The 19474-nt window shown below is 44.0% G+C and overlaps 1 protein-coding gene across 5 annotated transcripts in view; it reads left to right on the forward strand.

Annotated features, from left to right (window-relative positions):
* VGLL4 (vestigial like family member 4) overlaps nt 1-19474 on the forward strand; it is a 117113-nt gene that overhangs the window by 73939 nt on the left and 23700 nt on the right. For 2 of the 5 annotated variants that reach the window (XM_040407001.1, XM_040407004.1), the window contains exon 1: nt 7258-7740. The exons of the other annotated variants lie outside the window; for them this stretch is intronic. In XM_040407001.1, the coding sequence (XP_040262935.1) occupies nt 7659-7740 (82 nt within the window). In that variant the 5' untranslated portion in view covers nt 7258-7658. Of the gene's footprint in view, nt 1-7257; nt 7741-19474 lie in introns of those variants that run through there. 5 annotated transcript variants of the gene reach the window in all.

Genomic DNA, 19474 nt, shown 5'->3' on the forward strand with positions numbered 1-19474 from the left:
CACTAAGGGGTCTCTGTTTGGAGGCACAGAGGGGATTGCGCAGGGCTTGTCACATCGCCGGTATGTCCCTTCTTGGGCTTGGGCAGCCATATTCGGCATCCATATTCGATGACTGCTCAGTCCACTGCTACTAACCAAAACGTGTGTATTAAACTATTGTCCATAGTTCTAGAGGACGTCGTTTTGGGTCAAATTGTGTTGATTGCTGGATTCCATTTACACTGTGACAATAGTGTACTATTTCTGCCGGTACCTTGTACGGAGGAATAGGCAGTGCACAGCATACTTCGGGTGTATCTCCAGACATCTGCTAATTCCCACCACTGTGATTGCTGATGTAGATCTTCCCTGTGATGACTCAACTACATCTGTATAAACATCTGCACTCTTTCAGTGAGGTCTCCTTATAACAAACCACATCCTGGTGTGTGAGCAGACACAATAAAAATCCCCTGCACTGCTGCCCAGCCTTGCCTCACACTTTATGAAGTCCCCTCCAGCCTCCTCTGTTCTCTGCTGGACATCTATATCCCTAATTTTCTACACGGTGTACCTTAAGGCTACTTTCACACTTGCGGCAGAGTGATCCGGCAAGCAAACTGATGGCATTTGTAAGACTAATCAGGATCCTGACCAGTCTGAAAAATGCATTGCAATACCGGATCCGTCTTTCCGGTGTCATCCGGAAAAACGGATCCGGCATTTTATTTTTTTCACCTTTTTTTTTTTTTTCGGTCTGCACATGCGCAGACCGGAAGGACGGATCCGGCATTTCGGTATTTTGAATGCCGGATCCGGGACTAATACATTCCTATGGAAATAAATGCCGGATCCGGCATTCAGGCAAGTGTTCAGTTTTTTTGGCCGGAGACAAAACCGTAGCATGCTGCGGTTTTATCTTTGTCCTGATCAGTCAAAAAGACTGAACTGAAGACATCCTGATGCATCCTGAACGGATTGCTCTCCATTGAGAATGCATGGGGATAAAACTGATCAGTTCTTTTCCGGTACAGAGCCGCTAGGACGGAACTCTATGCCAGAAAAGAAAAATGCAAGTATGAAAGTACCCGAATACGTTACAGCTATACAGTGCCCATGTTTCTTTTTTCACCATTGTTGTGTTGCCAGTAATGGGCCAGATTTTATTGTACTCCTGCAGCAAAATCGTTAGAGGGCATGTAGACGTCATGGAAGGTGGTTCCATGCTCGGGACGCCCACTGAGCCAGATCAAAGTGTTGCATATCGCCTGCTCCCATTCCGGCTACCCGGCCTGGGGTGTTGTTGGTGCATGACTTCACTCCCGATAGAGTGGACTTGTTTAAAAGTGTGTTGCCAACAAAAACAAAGTTATATACTACTAGGTATGGACGTTTGCCATGGTAGCCACAGCCTAAACACCCCAGAGGACCAATGCAGGATAAGGCCTTTTTCCCAAGTGAATGGGTCCTGCTTTTCTTTATGCGTCCAAACAAGTTGGAGGTACACAGTCTTAGGCTACTTATGGCACTACAATCCGGCCGCCTGATCCTGCAGACAATGACGGGAATTGGCCGGGCACAAACCGCAGCATGCAGCAGTTTGTGACCGGCCGATTCTTGGCATTTATGCTGGAATGCGGCCTAATCTCCGCCAGACCACATTATACTTAATGGGGTTGGAGGGCATCCCATTTGTATCCGGCAGTGCCGGATCAGAGAATTCCTGCAGGCTGCTATGCAGTTTACATCTGAGAGGTGCATAAATGTCTTAAACTTCCTGGGCTCCCTAGTGGCGAAGTGCAGAACTCCAAATCACAAGTGGCAGTGAAAGCTGCAAAAGCTTTCAAAATCTGCACTGCAGAAATAAGCAAAGTGTACATGAGATTTGTCTAATCTTATACACTTTGTTGGTACTGTTAGGCTGGGTTCACACGAGCGTGTCCAGATTAGTTCCGGATGCGTCCCGGTGTGTTGCGGCAAACCCGCGCGAGTAGGAATGCAATTGCAGTCAGTTTTGACTGCAATTGCGTTCCGATGTTCAGTTTTTATCGCGCGTGTGCAATGTGTTTTGCACGCGCGTGATAAAAAACCGACTGTGGTACCCAGACCCGAACTTCTTCACTGAAGTTCAGGTTTGGGTTCGGTGTTGTGTAGATGTTATTATTTTCCCTTATAACATGGTTATAAGGGAAAATAATAGCATTCTGAATACAGAATGCTTAGTAGGTGATCAATTGAGGGTTAAAAAATAAAAAAAATTAACTCACCTTCTCCTCTTGTTCGCGTTGTTCCCGGTCTTTAGTTCTTTAAAAGATGAACTATGGGCTAAAGGACCTTTGGTGACGTCAGATCACATGCTCCAATCACATGGTCCATCACCGCGGTGATGTACCATGTCATTGGAGCATGTGATCTGATGTCACCAAAGGTCCTTTAGCCCATAGTTCATCTTTTGAGAAGTAAAGAAGAGACAGGGAGCTACGCGAACAAGAGGAGAAGGGGAGTTAATTTTTTTTATTTTTTTTAACCCTCAATTTATTCAGAATGCTATTATTGCACAATATAGAGCTTGCTGCGATTTTCACGCAACGCACAAGTGATGTGTGAAAATCACCGCCCATGTGCACAGCCGAATATAAATGAATGGGTCCGGATTCAGTGCGGGTGCAATGCGTTCACCTCACGCATTGTGCCCGTGTGAAAGAGGCCTTATGCTTCGGTTTTTCCACATGAAAATTTCCTTTCAGCTAAAAACAATAAGGCATGTTGTGAGTTTGTGAATAGGCATGTGGGAGACTCCCAAAATGTATGGAGGAAAGTGCTCTGGTCTGATGAGACTAAAATGGAACTTTTTGGCCATCAAAGAAAACGCTATGTCATCACATCACCCAAAGAACACCATCCCCACAGTGAAACATGGTGGTGGCAGCATCATGCTGTGGGGATGGGACTGGGAAACTGGTCAGAGTTGAGGGAAAGATGGATGGTGCTAAATACAGGGATATTCTTGAGCAAAACCTGTACCACACTCTGCGTGATTTGAGGCTAGGAATGAGGTTCACCTTTCAGCAGGACAATGACGCCAAACACACTGCTAAAGCAACACTTGAGTGATTTAGGCTGCGTTCACACGGGCGAGATTTCCGCGCGGGTGCAATGCGGTAGGTGAACGCATTGCACCCGCACTGAATCTGGACCGATTCATTTCTATGGGGCTGTTCAGATGAGCGATGATTTTCACGCATCACTTATGCGTTGCGTGAAAATCGCAGCATGCTCTATATTCTGCGTTTTTCACGCAACGCAGGCCCCATAGAAGTGAATGGGGTTGCGTGAAAATCGCAAGCATCCGCAAGCAAGTGCGGATGCGGTGCGATTTTCACGCATGGTTGCTAGGTGACAGTCTATTCACTGTATTACTTTCCCTTATAACATGGTTATAAGGGAAAATAATAGCATTCTGAATACAGAATGCATAGTACAATAGGGCTGGAGGGGTTTAAAAAAATAAACTCATTAACTCACCTTCTCCTCTTGATCTCGAAGTTCCCGGTCTCTTCTTTACTTGAGTTGTGGGCTAAAGGACCTTTGAGTTGAGTTTACTGATGAGTTGTGGGCTAAAGGACCTTTGGTGATGGACCATGTGATTGGAGCATGAGATCTGACGTCACCAAAGGTCCTTTAGCCCACAACTCATCAGTAAACTCAACTCAAAGGTCCTTTAGCCCACAACTCAAGTAAAGAAGAGACGGGGAACTTCGAGATCAAGAGGAGAAGGTGAGTTAATGAGTTTATTTTTTTTAAACCCCTCCAGCCCTATTGTACTATGCATTCTGTATTCAGAATGCTATTATTTTCCCTTATAACCATGTTATAAGGGAAAGTAATACAATCTACACTACAACTAACCCAAACCTGAACTTCTGTGAAGAAGTTCGGGTCTGGGTACCAGTGTCTGTTTTTTATCACGCGCGTGCAAAACACATTGCACCCGCGCGATAAAAACTGAACATCGGAACGCAATTGCAGTCAAAACTGACTGCAATTGCATTCCTACTCTCGCGGTTTTGCCGCAACACACCGGGACGCATCCGGACCTAATCCGGACACGCTCGTGTGAACCCAGCCTTAAGGGGAAACATGTAAATGTGTTGGAATGTCCTAGTCAAAGCCCAGATCTCAATCCAATAGAAAATATGTGGTCAGATTTAAAGATTGCTGTTCACAAGCGCAAACCATCCAATTGGAAGGAGCAGAATCAGTATTGCAAGGAGGAATGGGCAAAAACGCCTGTGGTAAGATGTGGCAACTTCTCATAGAGACTTAAAGGGAGTCTGTCATCAAAGTTTCACCTTTTTAATCCTTCCCATAGCTTTCTAGCAGCCTTACAGTTAATAAAAACGTTACCTTTATGAGCAATCCTGGACTTATAAAACCGGCAGGGGCGGCGTTACCCTCGTAGGTGCCCAGCTAGCTCAGCCTTATTGTCGCTTCCCCTGCCCATTCTTTCCCTCTGACCGCCCATCTACTTACTTCTTGTTTCGCCGAGATCCCGGCTAACAGCGCGAAGCCAGCGCATGCGCATTAATTACTGTGAGGCCGTACAAGGAATGAGCATCGCAGTGCGCATGCGCCGGCCGACGGACTGAGTGCGCAGGCGCGGGATCTCAGCGAAACAAGAAGTAGGTAGATGGGCGGGCAGAGGGAAAGGATGGGCGGGGGGAAGCGACGATAAGGCTGAGCTAGCTGGGCACCTATGAGGGTAACGCCGCCCCTGGGCACTTGCGAGCCCTCATTTGCATATGCTACTAAGTAATTTTTGCCGGTTTTATAAGTCCAGGATTGCTCATAAAGGTAAAGTTTTTATTAATTGTAAGGCTGCTAGAAAGCTATGGGAAGGGTTAAAAAGGTAAAACTTTGACAGACTCCCTTTAACCAAAGCGACTTGGAGCAGTGATTGCCGCAAAAGGTGGCTCTACAAAGGATTGACGTTAGGGGGGTGAATAGTTATGCACATTGACCTTTTCTGTTATTTTGTCCTATTAGTTGTTTGCTTTACAATAAAAAACAAAGAAACATCTTCATAGTTGAGGGCATGTTCTGTAAATTAAATGATGCAAATCCTCAAACAATCCATGTTAATTCCAGGTTGTGAGGCACCAAAATATGAAAAAAGTCGGGGGAAGGGGGGTGAATACTTTTGCAAGGCACTGTATGCAGGCTCAGGAAAATTATCTCAGATGAACGTTCATACGAATGCTCCTGATAATAGTCCTGTTTAAAAGTGCCGTTGATCACCTGATGGAGACGCGACCACTTGTTCACCTTGTGATGGCATATTTTATACTCCACCTAAAATTGTTTGTGGGAAGCACGCCGCCCTGTGTAAACTGCGTAGCAAGGAATGTGTATGGGGATGAATGATCGTAGTAGCAGTCGTTTATCCCCATATGGAAGGGGATGCTTGCTGTATGCTCAGGACTGAATAGTTCTTTATCATTACTCTGTGCATCGGCCCAAGTAGAAGGGCCCTAAGGCTACCTGCACATGGGTGAGGGTTGTCTTGCAGAAATTCTGCCCAAATTTCCGTGCGGCTTTCTGTGCATTTCCACACCAAATCCATACCAAAAACTGCATGTGTTTACTTGCGGTTTTCGGTGCAGATTTGATGCAGTTTTGACGCAGTTCTCACTCTTGCATTGGAAAAGGGTCAAATCCGCACAAAGAACCGCATAAAGAATTGACCTGCTGCGGATTTCCAAACCTACACTGCTGGTGAATTTCTGCACGGAACGATAAAGGAAAGTGTGCGTGAGATTTGTCTGATCTCAGACACTTAGCTGATACTGTATTACTCATCGGTTTTCCCACATGAGACTCCGCTGTAAAAAAAACAAAAAAAATTGCATGATCTGGAATGTGTGCAACCTTACGAAAATCAAAAAACGTATTTTCTTTCCTTGTCCGTCATCAGTATTTTTTTGCGGACCGCATAATGCATACGGTCGTGTGCGTGAGCCCTTAGAGTATCTGCCCTTTGCAGGTCAGTTGCACATCTGCTGCTGCTCGCTTGCAATGTTTTATGCATGCAATAGGTGCATCACAATCTTAACACACTACAGTAGGGGAAATTACATGTGATTTTTGATAATTGTAGGAAACCCAACACTGTCCCGATAGACTAAATAATAATAATAATAATAATTTATTTTAAAGCGCCATTAAAGGGAACCTGTCATCAACTTTATGCTGACCTCACTGTGGCATAAATGGTGATGTCAGCGGTGTGTCACTCATGAGCTAAAAGTAAGTGGTTGCCGAGAACCAGCATCATAACCATGGCAGCCCAGGCCCTGAAAAGAGTCAAATCTACCTGAGAAGAGTCCTGGTTATTAATAATCTCCTGCTCTCTCACCCATCTGCTGATGATTGGCAGTTCTCTCCTAGAGAGAAAGGGAGAAAACTAGGTAGAAGACTGTCAGTCATCAGCAGGTGGGCGGGAGAGCAGGAATTCATGAATAACCAGGACTCTTCTCAGGTGGCCGGGACTCTTTTCCAGGCCCAGTCTGCAATGATTTCGATATTGGTTCTCAGCAACCACTTACTATTAACTTTCAAATGACAGGCCGCTGAAATCAACTCGCCTGTCTCTACTTTTATGATGCCTTTAGTATGGGCAGCATAAAGTTGATGACAGGTTCCCTTTAATTCCATGGCGCTGTACATCCAGTTGGGGTTACACAGAAATAAAAAGCACAGTAAACGAGAAACTATTTAACAGACTGGTACAGAGGGGTAGAGGCTTACAATCTATAAGAGGCAATATTGCACTGCGTTCTAGTGTGCATATACTGGTGCTGCGACCGGTGGAGATGCCGTAAAGCACCCAGAAGCAAACTCATGTCACTTGGTGTTGCATGCAATAGTCGCCTGAAAGTAGGGTACTGGTGTGCATGTACATCCGTTGCCTATCCCACCCCATGGATCTCTGTGACTTGCAGTAGAACTAAAAGTTGCAGCAGCTTCCCTAACCAGAACCTTCCTGGCGGCTTGCAGTAGTCCCTATACCTGTGTCTGGCCTGGGGGATGGGAGCACTCTGCTTTGTGTCACTCTCTCCTCTTACAAACACTCTGAGCATTTGGAGGAGGCTGATCTCCTGCTGAAAATATCCCTGACATGTGAGCTGCTCCAGGGAATCACTGAGCATGCTCCCTCCTCCCCGGCTGTTGGAGAGAGGAAGCTGACTTACATTGGAGTCATACCAAGCATAGGCTGCGTGTCAGAGCAGTGAACTTGCAGCAGGGCTGTGAGAACTGACTGGCTTTGTCTTCAACACTTTTTTTTTTTTTTTGGTCCCCCTTTCCTCCTTTTCTTTTTCTTTCACGACCTGCCGAAAGTGACCAGGGTCTGCTTTAGCTGGAGACCCCCGCCGCCACCACCCATAACATTGCCAAGGCAGAGCCGTCACCTCTTCTTCAGAACGGATTCCCCTTTTTTTGATATTTTTTTTTTCATGCACTTTTCTCGGCTTTTGTTGCTGGAGGCTGGGCCTTTCTGTCTCGTGAAATCTTAGGGAGAGTCGGGATCCTTTCCTCAAGCTGTCCACCGCCTCTCACTTTTTATTCTTTTTTTTTTGGTGAAGCGAGAAAGCTGGTCTTTCCTGCTAACCCAGTAATAAATGCTGTTTATGAAGATGGATCTGTTGAACTACCAGTACCTGGACAAGATGAACAACAACATCGGCATTCTGTGCTACGAAGGTAAATGCTGACCCCACTCTTGGGTTTCAGGGCTGGGAAGAAGGAGCGAGAGCGGTCGTTCCCACCTTCCTACCTTTATTCTCCTCTCTGCAATACATGGCCGCTTTTATTAGCATTTTATTTGGTCATTAGGAAACTTTGCAACTTGAAGTTTACTTGACTTGGTGTCGCTTGTTTTTATTTGTCCCCCCCCAACAATATTTTAGTATGTTTTTTGTTTGTTTATTTATTTTTTTACTTTTGTAGCAATAATATATATTTTTGCACTAGGAAATTTGTTTCGTCTGTGAAGACCAACACATTATATACTTTGCATGTTTTTTAACATTTTTTTTATTTTTATTTTTTTACATATGTAGCATTTTGTAGCGTGGGATGCTTCCATCCTACTGGTATTTACCATGTCATTAGTATATATACATTAGGTGTGTGTGCAAAGCTTTTTTTTTTTTTTCCTCTGTAACAGGAGGGGTCAGAGATCACAACGCTGAACACAATCCCCCCTTTGTCTGCGTTCTTACTTCCTGTCCAGATCTGCCATTGAAGGATGTGTCCTACACACAAGTCCCTTGTGGAAAGTAGTACATTATGCCAGACTGCAAATTTTTTTTTTAACTCCATGAATTTTGCTGATTTCTCTTTTTTTTTTTTCTCTCAGATCACATTTACTTTGTACGTTTTTTTTTACCTCCTTTTTGCTGCCGTAAATTATAACGTTTTACCTAAAACCATGAAATCTATGGGATGATAATAATAGCGTAATAACAATAAACAATGTAAATGTCTAAATGCTGAAAATTCTAGTTTGGATACATTTCAAAAAAGTTATTTTATTTTTTTATTTTTTTCATTCTATGTTTTTATGCTACAAATATTAAATGTTTTTGTGTAATATTATTATTATTTTTTTTATACATTTTAAAATGATTTCCAGTTGTAATCGCTCAAGGTATAGGCCGCAGAGAACAATATCTACAAAACAAGGTTTACGATGGACCCCATTAAAATTTATACACTGTGTCGGGGTCGTGCAAACAGTTAAGTTCTTGCTGTACGTGCAGCTTTGGAGCTGGGGAATGGCCTAGTACAGAGGGGGGGAACCAGACGGGCATCAGTGAGTTTGGCAGTCAGCTCGTCATGCTGTGACCATATGCAAACAGAGCTTGGATTTCTACACTCTTGCGCTCCATAGTCTTTCTGTGCCCTCAACTTTTTCTCACAGTGAACAAAAGGATCCGTAATAGGGGCGACACAATGCAGGCTAGCGTCCGGTGGGTTGTCACATAGAGCGGTCTCTTTATTGATATACACTGGGGCGGTTTTATTAAATTCGCTGCCTTTTTTTTTACATGGTGCTTATCGCTTAATTTCTGAATTTCTTTGGTAGTCGCACTCTATTGTGACGGTTTATTGCATGAACATATCACAAAGTGACCCCTACTCATTGCTATGGCAGTGCTAAAGTAGGTGTACAAACTTTTCTTATACAAATTTTTTTATTTTATTTTTTCTCGCTCAAGCGTTTATAAAATCTCTTGTGGAGAGGAATCAGTCCCCGCCAGAATCTTTCAATACTTGTGAAATGTTGGACGTAGCGTAATAATAGCGAGGGATTTAAAAAAAAAATTCCTGCCTTTCTGGAATGTTTTTCGTTCTCGCGCGGTTTCTTCACATTCCACAAATGTAAACAATGCAGCTGGGAGAAATTCTGCAAACCTTGTGCATTCCTTGCACCGCTTGCTAACAGGAAGCAGATCTCCCCATGTGCCCCACTGACCGTCCCTCTTTAAGAGGAGGGGGGCGGATAGGTAGGACACTCTAGAACTTTTGGAAGGGTCATGTGCTGAAGTGTAAAAATGTATTCTGGCGGGCTCTTTACTTTAAGTACAGTAAAACCTGTTTAATCCAGGATAAGCGTCCCGTAATGCATATGAAAAGAATTTATGAATTTTTATTCACAGTGTATTACGTGGCCACCTTAAAGGGGTTCTCCGCCTTTTGAACAAAATAACACCTTCCACCCTGCTGGACCTGTGGAAGGACACATCCTCGCCTGCACCCTGCTGCTTGGTCCCGGTTCTCCAGTCCTGCTTGTTAACTTCCGGGCATTGGACGGGCGCTGTGTGCCGCTGCAGCCAATGACTGGACGCTGTAGTGCCCTCCCAAGAGGCGCATCATAGGGTCATGTGCCGCTTGGGGGACACGTTACCGCAATGGTGGTAGTCCTTGGCTGCAGCGGCACACGTGACCCCTGTCCATTCAGGATGTTGACAAGTGGGGACCTGAGCACCGAGAACAGAGCGGGGCAGATAAGTATGCTTCCCTTCACCGGTCCGGCGGGAACCAAAATTTGCTCAAAAGGTGCAGAAGACCTTTAATGGTCATGCCCATGTTTTGCAGATCATTTAATAAAATATTTTAAATTCTTTTTTGGTGTTGATAGTGAATTAGAGCCTATAGTGTTCTTCAGAGCATCATTCGCAGTTCTGCTGGTTGTCATTGGAAACAGTCAACAAGATTGTCATTAGAGACCGATCATAGAGTTTATTCATTTCCTATAATGCTGAAGGACAGTGTTATTAAAAAAAAAAATCTTTTACCTTCATTAAGTTAATGTTTAATACCTGGGATATGAACAACATCAGAAAAAACTCTGAAGACATTGAGCCATCGAAGAATACTAGGAGATTTCAGCTGTGAAGCTTGCAGAGTTGTGAATGGAGCTTTGGAGGATGTTTAGATCTAAGGCCTAGCTTGGATCCTGTCTTTTGTTTGATCAGGAAAGACTGTGGAGCTACCTTAATGTGCTAATGGCCATAGGTTGTACCTTAGGGGACATTATAAGATGGTACCAGTGGGTGGGTACAATATATTTACAGAATTGCATATCTATCTGAGATTTTGAGGCGAGGAGTCGACCCCTCTACATAAAACAGTGCCACCCATGTCTATAGGCTGTGTTTGGTATTGCAGCTCACCACATGCACTTGAATAGGGCTGAACTGGAATACCAGGCATGTTCCTTGTTTGGGCACATGAAGAAAAGCAATATTTTTGGACAGCATCGTTTAGTCTGTAAAAAGGAAGCAGATTAATAATTAATTTAAAACAAAAAACAAAAGCTGCGCCTGGTTGAGGGGGAAGCAGGGAGAGGCAGCTCCCTGCCTGTTGTCTCATGGCAGACATTTGATCCAGGGGGAGGAGGAGGAGGAGGACGCTGAAGCACAACATCTGTAACTTGTTTTTCAAGAAAATTCAGTTTGTTGCCTTTTTTTTTCTCCTTTTTACTCCTCTGTGTATAGTTATTGAGGGCTGGGGGTTAGAGGAAGGCGGATTGAGAGTCCAGGTTTATTTTGTAATAGAAGACTTGCAGATATGGATCGCCGAGCACTGCAGTATATGTTTCCCTAATTATAGTTTGTGATTGCAGGAAAGTCTGGAATCCCAGAGGACACTGAATGTTAATGTTTATCCTCTGGCAAATGTCTCCTTCCAGTAAGAGCATTACTAGAGTGTTTACCTTCTTTCTTTTTTTTTTCCTTAAAGGGGTTGTCCAAACCTTTACAAGTGATGGTCTATCCTCGGGATAGGCCATCACTATCTAATAGGCAGTGGTCTGACACCCTTCCTCCCCAAATTAGCTCCAAGTAATTGCAAACTTATTCAAACTTTTGGCCTTCAGGACCTAGACCCAGAGTCTGTGGAGTGGTGTTATGGAGGCCTACAACTCTTTAGTACGGAGCCGCACTGCCGTAGAGGCTTCGTTGGGTGCTGTGCATACAAATTCCATTCTTCTAGGGTAAAATTGGTGGTGGCGAATGACATTACGGTTTCTTCCCATATGAAATAAGAAGCTTATGGAGGTACAGTAGAGGCCTCTTTTTGGCTCTGCTAAGAACTTTCACAGAAATCTCAAAAAAAATAAAAAAAATACTTGTGGCATGTGAGTGATTCTTCCAGATCTCCGTGCTCTTGTAGAGTCTTGCCACCAACAGGTGCATAGTGATACGTGCCAGATGGAAAGTCTGGTACATATCGCCCAACAAGGGTGTCCAATAAGGTCCCCTTATGTCTGGAGTGAACTTGACTTGTAGGCGGGAAACAGACTGAACACGCGACTAAATCTTTCTATATGGTGAGTGGTGTTAGTCCGTTTGACCATCCAGTTAGACGCCACCAATGCCTCTACAACTATGTGGACAATCCTAGCTAGAGCTGGTCATAAATCTTCTGATAATTAAATAGCTATTTCTCCTGACTCCATCATAAACATTCACTCTCGGCCAGTCATGCATGTTTATCTCGATAGGGGGGAGGGAATAAGCGGCTGCTAGACCTCTCTCATCTCCCACAGGAACATTTGCCACTGAGGAACAGTTAGTGGCCCCTTTTTCATAAAACGATACATGTCTTTAAGGCTACTTTCACACTAGCGTTTTAGTTTTCCGGTATTGAGATCCGTCATAGGGGCTCAATACCTGAAAAAAATGCTTCCATTTTGTCCCCATTCATTGTCAATGGGGACAGAACTGAACGGAATGCTCCAAAATGCATTCCGTTCCGTTTGGTTGCATTCCCATACCGGAGAGCAAATCGAAGCATGCTGCGGTGTTCTTTCCGTCCTGGGATGCGGAGCAAGACGGATCGGTCATGACCCACAACGCAAGTCCATGGGGACGGATCCGTTTTCTCTGCCACAATAGAAAACAGATCCGTCCCCCATTGACTTTTTAATGGAGTTCATGACGGATCAGTCTTTGCAATGTTACAGATAATACAACCGGATCCGTTCATAACGGATGCAGATGGTTGTATTCTCAGTAGCGGAAGCGTTTTTGCTGAACCCTGCCGGATCCAGTAAAAACACTAGTGTGAAAGTAGACTAAGTGAAGAGTCTGCCGGCTGGAAAATATGTTCTGAAGTTACATAATGTGTGCAGAATAAAGGCACAGGCCATCTATAGTGAATGCGACGTTATTATCCCTTCCAGCAGGAGGGAACTGATAAAGAATCTTGAGGGTCTACGGGGAACTATATTACATTGCCATTGTACTGCAGACTAAAGGCTACTGTCCTGCAGTGTTTCATCTGTGAATGGGGCACAAGCTAGAAACTGCAGCCAGGATTAGGATTCCATTAACACTTTGAGATTGCTAGTTCTATATAAAGTCTTCTTTCTGGCGTGAGTCATTGTTGCTCTATGTTGCTGCTGTAGTGGAGAAGACTGCTGAGATGTGCTTCGTTATCCAGTTTACTTTTTGCATTATTTTATATAATACAGCCATGGAATACAGCGGAATGGGATCAAGTTCTAAGTCTATTCCAAAACTACGACTCCCAGCATAACCTGACGTCCACAGGCTCGGATTTGTAGAGCAGCTGGAGGGCCACAGCTCTATGTATTTACCGCAGGGATTGGTTGCCATAGCCGGAGGGCCAGGGCAAAAGAGGACACTGCTGGGATCAACAAAGACGAGCTCATCATTTTTATAGCATTGTAATGAAGTGTCGAAACAATGGATTTTGTTGAGCGGAGCTGTGATTGGAGCTTTTGCTCTCTGGTGACCTTTCTGCTCATTAACATTTTACACAATCGGGAGTTGTGCGGCGTTTTCTTAGACAACGTGTTGTAGACACAATGGCTCTAGTGTTCTCGTGTGGGCTCTGAAGTCTGACGTCTGTTCGGGCATGGTGTGCAAGGTATATTTCTGCTGTTTGTCACGGTTATTGCTCATAAAACATTAACCTTCATAAAGTTTACAGGCGCGGTGGACACACACGATGAGATGGGGCCATGTTCTTTTTATGATGGACCTTCTTAGACATCATTATGGCATTTTATGGGACATGTACCTAGTTTTCTGTGAGTATTTTGGTAATAATCTTGGCATTATGATAAATTTACATAGGAGCCCAAATCTATGGCAATATTCAAACTTGCGTTGAAGGTTGCATACCTCTGCTGACAGACCCGTCAGATTGGACTGTAAGAATAACCCAGAATTTGCAAGAACTCTTGTCATCAGAATGACGGTAACACCCAATGGACACCTTTTTATAAGTCATTGGGGTCTGTGAGGCTTCTTTTTGGATCTATTGTATGATGGGTCCAGCACAGTTTTGTGGCTTCTATTTTCACTGGGGCCTAAAGCTAGCAGTAAGCAGTAGATTTTGTTGACTGATCTCATTCCAGTCAGAAGGACTGAAGACGTGTCCTCAGGGACCAGCAAACAATCTCCTCTTGTCTGGAGAAACAATAATCCAAAAGGTTGGATTGAAAGACGCCTGATGTTTTTTTCCCCAGAGATAAGGGACGCCAGAAGTGTCTGGCAGACTTTTATCTTCCCCCAATACATTGTTAATGGGAACGTTTGGGTCGTAACTGTATTAGATATAGGTAATATTAAAAGGATGTATTTATCAAGAAGAGTAGAAAATTGATTCCCAAGATGACTATTCCCAGGCCCTTTCGAAGCCCACCCTCTGAAGTGCTAATTGTACAAGTGTGGTCTGATTTGGTCATGGGACAATGTTTCAACATACGATGTTAAAAATTGTAAGTGGAAGATTTTGAATGGTCAGACTCAATTCTCAAAACCTTTTTCATGGTCCTGGTCCAATGTGCCTTATGCTGTGTTTTATGTCATGGTTGAACTTTCCATCAGACATACAAGTTGGGAGTAGTGTATATATACCTCCGATCGAAGGCTCCAATGAATATCACTGTATAGGTATACAGTTACATACGTCATCTATTGACTCCCATAATGTTTAAAGAAAAAAGTATAAGGCGCTGTCCTTTTATTCTTTTTTTATACACTAAAAATAATTTATACCAATTTCACTTTTATTGTTGATAGTTTTTTTCCTCAGGGTTTCTAGCATTGTATGTAGTTAGAAAATGTCTCCTTAGAATTGAGCTGCCGAGACCACAAATCATTGATGAAACGGCGCCTATCCAAACGAGGTGAGCTTATGGTAACCCTAGCAATGTTTAACATACCAGGGATGGCAGAGATTGAATCTCTTGGATGACTGAGTTTGAGGTCTTCTTGGCTTCTCATTTTTAGGCTAGGGGTAGTGAGGCCGGAAGGTTTTCCTGCCCTGAAATTCTAATAGGGGTGAAAAGTGCAATGCTCTTATTACCTCATCCGAAGTTGACCCTCGCTTCCTGATAAAAGTTTTAGATCATTTTTATCACAGTTTCCTGATACGCGATATCTTTTAGAAGCTTTGTCTCTGCTTCCATTTCAGCTTAACCCGTAACAAGAGTCTGCAGTCCGGATGTCCCTTTATAGCATGACAATACTGTGTGTAGTTCTTCTCGAGTTCACATTTAAACTTTTTGTGAAAATAAATTAAATGGAATAAAAAGCCCTATCTTGGTGCAAAGTGTTATGCCGTTTTAAACCATATTTATCGCCTACTCATTGGTAGTCTACCCATCCCTCAGATATAGTAATATCACTAAAATATTAACGGAGTTGTCCAGCTTTGGGAGCCTTTCTGCCTTACACCCTTTTCCCTTGCAGGATTTGTGGAAGTGAAGCATATTTAGTTCCACACCTGCAGTAAAGCTAGCTGGCAGGCTGTATCCAGTATAGCCGGATAGGGCCGTGCTCCGCTGAAGCTCATTGACTATAATGGGATCCAGCGGGGATTTAGGTGGTTTCCTTCATGACTGCTAGGTTTTCGCAGGATGAAAATTGGTGCGTGCACAAGCATTTGTCCGGCCGAAACTCAGCCCGTATGCTGTCCCCTTATAGTCCATAAGAAGTCTGGTGGTGCACGGCACTATTCGGCTAGACCAGATACAGCTATCCTCTGCCGGATAGCTTTACCACATGTTTGAAACTAGCTTTACCTGTTCTTTGCTCATTGGTTCTGACTCCTTCAGTTCTCCTCTGCTATTGACGCACTCTGGTCCCCACTTGTAAACTTCTGGTTGACGGGGCAATCATTTTTGCCGCCACTGCCAATGACTAGTCGCAGAGGTGATGTCACCCAAGTGACGCATGGTGGAAAACATCACCACTTTGGCCAGCCCTTCACCCATAGCACAGGCCCAGTGCTCTCCTGCTTTAAAGAGGCCTAGAGAGAAAGACCTTTCACGTTTTTTTTTTTTGTTAGTTTTTTTGTGTTTAACCGAGTACCTTTACAAGCAGAGTACCCTCTCTTGATGCTGTCAGAATTTTTCTTTTTTTGAAAGACCCCTCGTCTGCCCCGCTGTGATCCCCCAAAGTATTGGTGCCCAATATGTTAATACCGAGGGAGGAAGAGATGCCAGCGTTTCTCAGTGGGCGTCACCTTCTCCCTGGCTGTCGCGCAGTCCAATGTCAGCAGACCACGTCACAGGCAATGAGAAGGTGGGCTATTTTTTTTTTTCCGTGGCTGTGACACGGTGCACTGCGATTGGACACCACGACAGCCAGGGAGAAGGTGACGTGCACTGAGAAACGCTGCCATCTCCTCCTCCCCGTACTGATGCTTGGTATTAACATATTGGGTGCCAAAATATTGGGGGATCACAGCTGGGCAGCAAATAAAATTCTGGCAGCATCAGAGGTACTAGGTCAAACACAAAAAAAAAAGTGAATGGTCCTCTTTAAAGCAGGAGAGCACTGGATCTGTGCTATGGGTGAAGGGCCGACTGACCAACTCAATTCTCCAAGATTGAATACATTGCGTGCATTGAAGAGAGCAAAGGTGAATGACATTAAAGGGCTTATCCAGGGTTAAAAAAACATGACCACTTTCTTCCGAAAACAGCAACCCAAGGTTTGTGTCTGGTACAGCAGTTCAGCTTCATTGAAGTAAACAGAGCTGAGCTGCAATACTACACAGAACATTTGGACAAGTGTGGTGCTGTTTTTTGGAGGAAAGCCACGTTCTTCTCATTCTGGACATCTCCTTTAAGTTCTGTTTACACAGGGATAAGTTTTAGTTATTAATATGATTTTAAACGTGAGGATTAATGGTGATTAATCTCGGATGATTGAGAGCTTGGATTACTTGAGTTACCTTGCATATGATAAATAGAATATTCCAGGAGAAGGATTGTCCTCAGTTTCCCACAATAATATATGTTAGGGCATTTGACTGACCCTCATGGGTCCCATTATGGTAAAGGGTAAAATTGTTTGCCTCCACTTTGTGTCTCCTAAGTAATATTACTTCCCCATGTGCGGTGGAAGTTTAAATGAGTTGTTTGGCTTCTTGGCTATCTTCACTGGGCTTCAACTGCCCTTTTGTCAACTTCCAGACATACAGGGTCATGTGCACTGGCCTCAGCAGGGACATGGCCTCAGCAGTGACATATCCCTGCTGGGTCACGCGCTGCTTGGGGGGGGACACATCACTGCCCCAGTGAGTCATTGGCTGCAGTGACGCACATGACCTCTGCCTATCCGGAAGCTGACAGACTGGGACTGGAAGGCCAGAGAAGGGCGCCAGGGAGCTGGAATTGAATTCCGTCTTGCATAGCACTAGGACTTCTCTTATAAATTGAAGCTAGGGTGGACAGAGCCTTAAGGTGGATTTAGACGGGCTGACTGCAGCTTTCCTTCCCGACAGTCGGCTGCTCGTTCAGTGAAGAGACCGCGGCATTTAAATGCCGTGATCTCCTGCGTTGTTTGAAAATGGGGGATCTATTATAGAGATCCCTCATCCTCGTACAATATCATGGCTTCTGAGCAGTAGATCACTGTTTAGACAGCACGATCTGCTGCCCAGAAGCCATGATCGGCAGCACATTAAGACGGCCAGATGATCGGGAATGACCGGTTGTTGCCGATAATCTGGACGATTATTGGTGCATCTAAATGAACCTTTATGCTAGAGGTCACGACTGCTGTCTGAGACTGAAGGGCTGTAGCTCATACAGATAGGATGCAGATGGGCACATAGTTCGAGCGTAGAATTTGAAGTTTGCATAGAAATACAAGGTAAACCTAAGGTTATTGAGTATGTTTCATCCCTTACACTCACCACCTAATACTTATTCTGGAATTACAGGATTTTGTTCGGCGGAGAAATGCAGGTACTATGCTGTATGAGAATGATGAGGAATTTGCTGACACAGCTTCTTTTTGTCAATGTTAGATTAGCCCAGGGCAAGTCTCGCACTCTCTTACGATATTCATCAGTGTACCATAGTGGAAATTACCGGTCAGCTATACATGCTATAAGAATGTCTTGACGTACAGTTCCTTAGAAATTCTCTTAGCTGTTATTCTCATAATGTCTGCAGTCCTAGCCTAAAAGTAACCATACCCTTTAGATGAATTTTTGTGGGACCTGCCAATTTAAGGAAGAACAGTTAGCCACCTAATATGTATGGAGGTGTCCTGAATTATCTCTAGACAGCAGATGTCAGGGCGAAGTAGGGTCAGGGATGTGGGATTTGTAACATGCCCGATTTATTTAGTTTTCATGGGAGATAAGATGTCAGCAGTTGTGTCTGGCTTTCCGATTATTCCTACCTCCCCCATTGAGATAACATTCTGGGCATGCATGTGTAGGGGGCATCTGAAGGTATAGCTGTCATCTAAACCAGTTATCTAAAACTTTTGTCAACCTAAAATTACATTAGGCATAGGTCGACCTATAGGGTGGATATGACTTTCAGGCAGGATCGGAAGAAGTGGTAGGTGGGTAAGACATGGCTGAGGGGGTGCACTTTTTATTAACAGAAATAATAATGTTAAATGCTGCATACAGTAAGTATGACCGCTCTACATTCATCACTTCCCTGTTTTAGTGGGTAGAGTAGGTAGAGTACCGCTATAAAGGGGTTGTTTCCTGAAGATGAGCTGATTGATAGGGTCCAGCTATTTTGTCATATATTTTGACTTGCACAGTATAATATGACTGTAATACATGGATGGGCCACGGTCACTCCTGCTCTGTGGCTCCTTGCTCTGGCTCATAAAGAGGGGTCCATACGCCCTAATGTATTCTCCTTTATCATACCGCTCTACCCCTGGTTCCAGCTCTGTTGTCTCTGTATTTTCTTTCCATGTTCGTTTTTCTGCTGACCTTATGCAGAACCATACATTTCAATGCTTCTGGAAAAAAGACGTTACTCCGTTTGCATTCCGTTTCCGTATCTCCGCATGTCTATTCCACAAAAAACAAATAGAACATGTCCTATTATTGTCCGCATTACAGACAAGGATAGGACTGTTCTATTAGGGGCCAGCTGTTCCGTTCCACAAAATACGGAATGCGCACAGATGTCATCCGTATATTTTGCAGACCGCAAAATACTTACGGTCGTGTGCATGAGCCCCAAAGCATAGAGAATGCAGGAGGAACAATTCATTCCTCCCTCATCCTGTTCTATTAGTTATCGGCAGCATATCCCTGATTACACAGGACTATGCTGCCGATAATTGGGTGTCTTCCATCCTGATGAAAGGTGCCCATCAACCGATAAACAAGAAATGCTCTATTATATGAGCCAATTTTCGCGAACGAGCGAGCCTATGAATGCATGTTTGCAATAATTTGCCGATAATCCTAATGTCTAAAAGGCCCTTTAAAGATGTACCCCTCTGTGATGTCAACATTCCCTAATTAGGCATATGGACAGGGGTTGTTTTCATGAGGCAACCTCTGTAATCATCATGGGGACACTTGACCATCTATGACTCCATGATTCTAGATAAGTAGCATATTGATAGGTTATACCTTGAGACTACACAGCCCACAGAACAGCTGGCTGCAATGTTCT

The sequence above is a fragment of the Bufo bufo genome, chromosome 9 (assembly GCF_905171765.1).
Source record: "Bufo bufo chromosome 9, aBufBuf1.1, whole genome shotgun sequence".
Lineage (NCBI taxonomy): Eukaryota > Metazoa > Chordata > Amphibia > Anura > Bufonidae > Bufo > Bufo bufo.